At 31.7% G+C, this 8607-nt stretch overlaps 1 protein-coding gene across 1 annotated transcript; it reads left to right on the forward strand.

Moving 5' to 3' along the window:
• The first annotated feature begins 3316 nt into the window (after nucleotides 1–3316).
• Nucleotides 3317–7470, forward strand: LOC107870847 (succinate dehydrogenase [ubiquinone] iron-sulfur subunit 3, mitochondrial). The gene is made up of 3 exons (XM_016717525.2): nucleotides 3317–3847; nucleotides 4176–4316; nucleotides 5650–7470. The coding sequence occupies exon 3, from the start codon at nucleotides 6432–6434 to the stop codon at nucleotides 7359–7361; it is 930 nt and encodes a 309-aa protein (XP_016573011.1). The 5' UTR covers nucleotides 3317–3847; nucleotides 4176–4316; nucleotides 5650–6431; the 3' UTR covers nucleotides 7362–7470.
• Nucleotides 7471–8607: the final 1137 nt, after the last annotated feature.

Here is an 8607-nt window from a genome sequence, read left to right on the forward strand (position 1 = left end):
TTTAAATATCCAAACACAATCCTCCGAATGACATCGTAGGACATGGCTGAATCAATGAAAACAAAACTTCAACTTATTTTTCTTCACGCACTGGCAAAAAACAGATTGCTAGATACATTAATTACACAAACTTGTACAACAAGTATCTAAAATATTTCTATTATTTTGGTTTTGTATGTAGATATAGATAAAACTCAAACACAACAAGAAACATAATTAAACGGAACTTCATAAACTCAGATACAAGATGAGCAAAATGTATCATTATCATAATAAATTGTATCTCGACCTTAATAACATAAGGAAAAAAAAATCTGTAAAACAATAATCAACCAAATGTTAGATACAAAATTAAATTAATGTACAAATATTTAACAACACTTGCTACATAAAAAACATAACATACCTTTTCTTGTCCGATCTTTTGGCATAGAAATTGAAGGAATGCTCAATTGCAAATTGTGCCATAACCGAAATTAGAGTACACTTTTTCATGTAAATTTGCCCAGCCTTAACATCACACTATGTTTGCAATCAGTAATGATCTTATTCCCCTTCCTATCCAACAAAGGCAAAGGAGCAGAAGAATTAGATTTATAACTAATTATTTCCGCAATTTTTTCTGATGAACTTTCCAAACATATTACAACACCAACTTTCTCATCAAACAACATTTCACTAGCAGACTTATCTAATGTAGTGATGATAAGTGGATACGTCCCCAATCCACACTCAGTTTTCTTAATTTCGACATACAGCTTCACACTCCTTTCGTTACGAATCAACAACGGACAAGCATTTCCTTCAACAATGTAACGAGCCTCAATATTTTTAAAGGTTTCGTTCATTTTCAGTTCTCCCGCAATTGTCGAAATCAGTTTTCGTAAGTTACATGTTCACTGATCATGATTTCATCGCTCTTATAGCCCACATACTTGATTTCATTAATCCAAACACCGAAATGAAGTAACAACACCGAAATATTCATTTCAAATACACAAACAAAATTAACAAATAAAAAAAAATGGTCGTATGAATTTTTTGAACAAGCCGTATGAAGTTTTTACAATTTCAAAACAGATTATGGAAAGGTTTTTGTTTAGAATGGTGGAATAACAAACTGATTATATAAATCGTGGGATTTTATTTTTTTTAACCTTAATTAGTTAGCTTAATTGTTGTTTTAATGCAAAGCTATCCGTTACCTCCCATAAAACGTGCTAGTTTGTTTAATTAAAACTTGTAGCCGTAGTATGTATATATAATTTAATTAACATGTATCATCAAAGGTCAAAAGTTGAGATTTTATGAGATTTTGAAATTAGTTGGGATTTTTAATAAATACTAGTAAACATGTCATTATATATGTAATTTTCACTTAACTATTTCCTTGATAGAGATGTCCTTTTTAGAACCCTAGACCTCAATCTGTCCATTGTCATTTTCTTTTTGTTGGGGCTTTAGGCCTTTTGGACAGTATAAACGCAAAGAGATGGAGATGGGACATCAATCCATTTGGGCTTCGACCAGGTCCAGTAATGGATATTCCAGCCGGCTGAAAATAACAATTAAACAATGTCTCACATGCACGTACTATATATTTTTTTTTTAAAAAAAAAAAGGAAATAAGCCTGCATATATGAATAAAAGAAAAAAACACTGCATGTATATAATTTCTTGTTTTTAAAAAAAAAAAAAGGCTAAAAATGGTCTCTTATGTTTGGTGTAAGTGCAAAGGGGTTTCTTGAATAAGTTTTTGAACAGTTTTGTTTTCCTAAATTTGTCGTCAAATAGTTATCAAATTTTAGCGGTCACATTTACGGAAGACTATCGAAAAACTGTAGAAATGATATCGAAATTTAATGATTCAAATTTAATAATGACCATTTTCTCAAGTATGCAGTGTCATCAATAATGGTCATAGAAATGTAAATTTAGTATATGATTATTTTGCAGATAAACCTAATATTCTTTCCCTAGTCCTAATTGATCAAAACCTTCCACATAATGACCACTTTTGGTGTAAAAGATATTCCTGAAATTCTTGACCACTTGTAGTGGCTTTTATTTCTTTTTTCATGTGGTGGTCAGAATAATAATTGGTAAACGACAAGATAGACAAGTAGAATAATCACAAAATGGGGCTCTATTTGTAATTGATTGGTAAAAAACAAGAAAGTAAACTAAATCATTAGAGTTCGCTTAATCAGTTGATTATAATTAATCGATAATTGTTATTCATTTGACAATTTTTTTATCGGTAAAATGATTGAAAATTTTTAATTCTTATACAAAAATTTAAAAGTTCTTCTTAAGGCAAAGTATGGACTATAAATATGAGAGGAAGTTTGAAGTTTTGATATGAAAAAAATATTTTAATAATTAGACAAAATGTTAAAGATAAAATAGTAAAAATTTTGATCAATCTAAAAGTATTCGTAAGTTAGATAAAAAATCTTAAGTTGGAATTAATTAACTTAGATTTTTGGGCTTATAAATACTTATCTTACGGGCACTTTGAATATTTATCAAATACTTCCTCCGTCTCAAATTAATTATTTTTTCGTCAAATTAAAATGTAAACATCATTTAATAAGGGTACTATGATAAACTCCGTATGATATTAATTATTTTTCTTAATCAATGTATCATCTCAATTTAGAATAGAACGGCTAATTTGAGACGGAGGGAGTATATAGATAAATCAAAAAGATACTTATAACTCAGACCAATGCTAAAAGTGATTTTAATTGTTAATTGTTTTATGAATGTCTTTTTCCCTATAACAGGTAGGCTACACCATCCTACAAAAATATTACTTAATTTATGATTGTATTAATTAATACTACTAATTATTTTGGAATATTAACAACTGGCATTATACCCAACAGTTCTCATATTTGTACGTAATTATCATCACACTAAAGAACTTTATAGTGGAGGAATGCATCCGCTCCGTAGCTTTTGAATAAGTAGGCGTTTAATTATAATCGGAAACAGTCTTTGTACGTATTCTGAAGTAGTGATATGACTACATACATCTTACCCCCGATCCCACTATGTGGGAGTACACTGAGTTTGTTGTTGAGACGTTTAATTATAAATTTTTTATTTAAATTTCAACTTTAAAGTAGAATTTTAAATTTAAATTGTGATTCTATCTTATTATTTGATGTGAAATTTGGCCCATAATTCATATTATACAAAACAAAATTATAAGTTTAAATTTTGTAAAAAAAGAGTCGTGTTCGATGCGAAAAGACTATCCATATCATATGAGGAGATTATATCAAAGAATAGTTACATAATTATTATTATTGTTGATCAGTCCATCTTTGTAAAATCATAAATTTAAAAGTTTGTAACGATATATTATTGCAAATATTTATTTAAAAAGAAACGTGAAGATATGTAATTTAATAACTACGACATCTCAAAATTAAATATAAGATATTTTGATACCTTATTCTATTAACTTCGAATTTACTCATTTGATAAACTTCTGATAGTTTTACAAATTGTGAGTTCATATATATGAAAAAAATATATAATTTTAAAAATTCCGATTATATGATCGAACAAAATTCCAATTTTAAATCTAACATCGATGCCGCTTTGCATCGACAAGAGCCTATAGGAATATTCGAGAAAGGAGAAAAGGTTAAGCAATTTCAAATAATTTGAATGGAAATAAATCCGCAGCCGCATCTATAAAAGCAGCTAATCAGATATGTATGAAAGTATGAGTGACTTGCAGTAACAAATTTCAGGATATTTAGAAAGGTAAGGAATAATTAATTTTACAGCCAAGAATGGAGGCTCTTAGCTCAAACCAGCAATCACTAAGGTTAGCAAATAGATTATAATTAATTTCATAATAACTTGTGATATTTCACCAATAATTCCTCTAAATTCTAGCTAGTTTTTTATTGATATGAAGAATCTGAAAAAGAATTATACATGAACAAGCGATCAGTAGCTCACTTGGTTGGGTACCTGAACTTTCATCTTGTCGGCGAGAGTTCGACTTTCCACCTTGCAATCCCTTCTCCTTCCCCTACTGCTATGTAATACTGATATAAAAAATTGAAAAAAAAAAAATATACTATAATATGAAGATATTATTATTATTGTATAAACTGGACATGTAATAAGTTATGGCTAGTTGTGTGTAGATGCTGTGAAACAGTGGAAGATGGGAAAGTAGAGTGCAAGTGTGCAGAAGGATGGTCTTGCTCTGTCTCTAAAACAGATGGTTCCAAAGCTGCTGGCAAGCCCTTCTGTCAATGTTCCAGTGGCATAACTTGTACCCGCCTGTATGTACTCTAATTCCTTCATGCTCAACATAGTTCGACAGCGTAAACAATTTTTACATGATTAATACGATTTGATCAGTTATAATATGTTATTGTTTTATTTTCTAAGTTTAAGTTTAAGTTTTGTGTATTGTAAAATATGTTTACACAATCAAACAAGGTTATAAGCTATTAGTTTATTTTAACTAGGGATGTGCAAAAATCGAATCGACCGATAAATCAAACTGATAAAATTTTTATTGCAATTGTTCTTTCTTTATTGGATTAACGATTTTTTAATGGTTTTATAAAAAAAAATTATTGGGCTATTGGTTCGGTTCGATTTTTTCTTATTGGGTTATTGGGTAAAGTGACAACCCAATAAATATATATATATATATATATATATATATATATATGACTTATTAAATATTTCTCTTAATTTCTCTTTAATCTTTACAAATTAACAAACCTATTATTTCAATTATACAAACTTTTAATTTCTTCTAACAACATTTAGTTTAAACTTGAAGATTATCGTAAATTAAAACACATTATGTAGAATTTTTGTTTGCAACGAAGATTTTTATTTCATGTTAATTACTACTATTTCTATTTTATGAGTATTTTCTTATCGATTAAACCGAAAACTGAACAGTTAAGAACTAAAAATCGATAAATCAAAAACCGATAAAAAATATCTTAGTGGTTTGATTATTGGTTTAGTATATTTAAAAATTGAGAATCGATAAACCGAACCGATAATATATAAAACTGAACCGAACCAACTGATGCACACCCCTAATTTTAACCACCAGATATGTACAAACTAGATTTTGAACCTAACAAATTAAATGAAGGTGGTAGAATTACGAATTTGAACAAATAAAGTTCAAAGTTTAGATCTCCCTCTGTAATCAGATTCTTATATACTGGGTAATCACTGTTGAATCTCCTAAGAAACATTAGTTGATTTTATGATAAAAACAGTAATAGACATGTTATGTCAAGTTAGAATTCCCCGATAGAGCATAAAAAGGAGATCTTCACACAAGCAGCGAGACAGATTTCTGTTTATTTTTCTAGCGGTATACATATATTATATATTAATTATCCACGATCATACACATATCATACATAGATTATATATTTGACATCAACCTTCAGTTACTATGTAGGTTAATTGTCCTATGGTATGTTAGTGCATACTCTATTTTCCAGGTTATCATATCAATCATGATACAAAGAGTTACATCTTGTGCATACATTAACCAAATAGTATAGAAATTGAAGGATTTACACTATTGAATATAAAATAACTAATGCAATTGCACATTTGCAATTTGTTAAAAAGAGAAGAATCTGATCCAGAGGCACAGAAAGCACTAGAGGGATCAAATGATTGCAAGGTGATATGCAAGACAGATGCAGGATATACATGCAAAATAAGCAAAGGAGGGGAAGTGAAAGCTGAATGTGGAGAAGGTTGCATCTGCCTTGTTGATGAAACTGGCAATATTAAATGCATAACCAAAGCAGCAGAAACCTCATGCTGTGCCTCTGGTTGTAACTAATAATTATGACACTGCCTAATAATGACCAGCAGCTTGCATGCCTGATGCTGCTGGCTTTGTGGCTTTGTTTGTCTTGAGAACGTTTGTGTCTTTCAGTTTGGTTTGTCAAATAATATGATCGTCTCTGTTTGTTAAATAATATGTACTACATGTAATGAGATATTTGCTTTTTTCACTAATTACAGCTTATAACTTTTTTTAGTCATTAGGTTAATGTCATCGACAACTGTAAGTAGTATTTCCAATTTGGAAATGAAAAATAGAGATGATATTTCCAAAGTTCAAAGTCTACCACCTATTTCTTTCAAGTTAAAATATTTGTAAGTACCTTTATTCTTTTGGGTTTAAAAAATGGCTATATAAGTACTTAAATTTAAGTCAAAATGATTTTAAAAAAAAAAAAAAAAAAAAAAAGAAGATGATCGTCAAGGTGATTGACACGTGCAGCCAGGTGTCCGCCTTAGATCAATTTCCTTGCATTCAATGCCACTGAGTTCTCTTATAATAGAACAAGCGAGAGCAGTCAGCGGAGCAAGTAGAGGATTGTTTAGAGAAGACAAAAATGTCGAGAAACTTAATAAAAGAAGGGGTGAAGAAGATGGGGCGTTTGACAAAAAGTGAAAGGTTTCCTATACTTGAAGGACACCCAATTGGGCAACAACATGGAGAAGCAGCAGTAGAGTCTGTTGGGAACCTGAAGAAAGTCATGAAATTAAGTGATAAAGATAAGAAGAGGAAGGAATTCAGGATCTATAGGTGGAACCCCGATAATCCTAACCAGAAACCGTTTCTTCAATCTTTCTTTCTCGACCTTCCTTCATGTGGCCCCATGGTTCTGGATGCGTTGCAAAAGATAAAGGGGGGGGAAGATTCTAGTTTGAGCTACAGGAGGTCATGTAGAGAAGGAATATGTGGATCATGCTCAATGAACATAGATGGGGTTAACACAGTGGCATGCCTCAAGCCTATTGATACAGACACTAGCAAGCCAACTACCATCACTCCTCTTCCTCACATGTTTGTTATCAAAGATTTGGTGGTTGATCTCACGAATTTCTACCAACAGTACAAGTCTATAGAGCCATGGTTAAAGACGCGAAAACCACCCCCAGATGAGAGAGAATACAGGCAAACACCAGAGGATAGGAAGAAGCTTGATGGCTTATACGAATGCATATTATGTGCATGTTGCAGCACTTCTTGTCCATCTTACTGGTGGAATCCTGAGGAGTTCCTTGGACCTGCAGCCTTGCTCCATGCCTACAGATGGATCTCGGACAGTCGAGATGAATTTGCAGATGAGAGATTGCAGGCGTTAGCAGAGGACCAGCGGCGGTTGTATCGATGCAGGACTATAAGAAATTGCACAGCATGTTGCCCGAAGAGCCTTAATCCTGCTAATGCTATAAACAAGATGAAGACTAGGCATTTAACTGAGAGGACAAGGGAGGATCTTGAAGCTGAGCCTGAACCTCGTTTTGGGCAAGCTTGATGTGTTATCTTTCTGTGTATTATCACTCTAGTGTGTTCATAGCAAATATACTGTAGTACATACGAGTCTATTATAGTTTGTCCTTGATAATCTCGTAATTTCGCATGTGATCTGTCTAGTTCACCTTCAATACCATTGAGAAAATCAATTTATGGTCCTATGTTACAATTTAAAAAAAAAAAGTCGAAATGATAAAAATAGGTTAAAAGTCGCAAGCAATTAAATCCTAACTTATAAGTCAAAGCCAAAATCCAGTTATGCCTAAATACACCAATCTTAAACGTTATTTTGGCTTAAAAGTAATTAAAGTAAGTCAAACCAAACAGGTTGTCAGATCTTCAAATATTAACGACAGAGATTTTCACTGATTTATATTTAGAAAGTAAATAAAGCCATATATTTACTTTGAAGTTCAAAAAGATCTTTGATCTGTCGCCTCTTTTAACCAAACTTGTAACACCCATGTTTTTCATAAATCCTAATGAAAATTACTTAACATCCTTAAAAATGTCGTGTAAAAGACTAAACAGAATCATGTATATGCAATTATATGTCCATGGATTTTTCACGTCCTAATGTTTAAACAGGCTAGAACATGGCATAGGGGCAACAAATAGTCAAATACTGGGCTAAGCTAGTCGATACGCGCTCTTAACCGAGTGTAATACTGTTCAGTTTGGGTTAACCATATTTTCTCCAAATGCCTTACGCCAGCTTCGTCTTCTTATCAATTTGCACATCCAACATAGAAGATCGTAAGAACAACTAGAAAGATGACGGAATACTGCACAAGCACAGTGATTTCGTTACGTTTCCTCTTTTATAATTCACTATTGCTATCAGGATGTTTTGTGGTTTCTTTTGGCTAACTGTGCACATATAGCAGTAGGAAATTATGTACTCAACCATTCTTTAATTATAGATGCTATACCAGTTGGGCCAATTCGATTTGGATCTCAAATATTGGTGCTAATGATTTAGAGTAGAACTTTGAGTTTTCTTATTGGACTTCCATACACAGTTCTAAGATGGACAATTCAATTTGGGCTGTTAAAGTTAGAGTGACTAGTATAAAATTCCATTGGGCTCGGGTTGTAACCATGTTTCTTGAGAAAATTAATTAAGGGTGACAAAAGGATTTTAGCTGTGACTTGCGAGGCTTATTGTCTTCCATGAAATTGGCTTTTGCTAGTGATTTTCTTCCTTTTGGGAAAATTAATTTTTTTTGGTTGATATCTTCTATAAT

Source organism: Capsicum annuum, chromosome 1 (genome assembly GCF_002878395.1).
Source record: "Capsicum annuum cultivar UCD-10X-F1 chromosome 1, UCD10Xv1.1, whole genome shotgun sequence".
NCBI lineage: Eukaryota > Viridiplantae > Streptophyta > Magnoliopsida > Solanales > Solanaceae > Capsicum > Capsicum annuum.

Coding starts and splice junctions, on each gene's coding strand:
- LOC107870847 (XM_016717525.2), top strand. CDS start 6,432: ATGTCGAGAAACTTAATAAAAGAAGGGGTGAAGAAGATGGGGCGTTTG.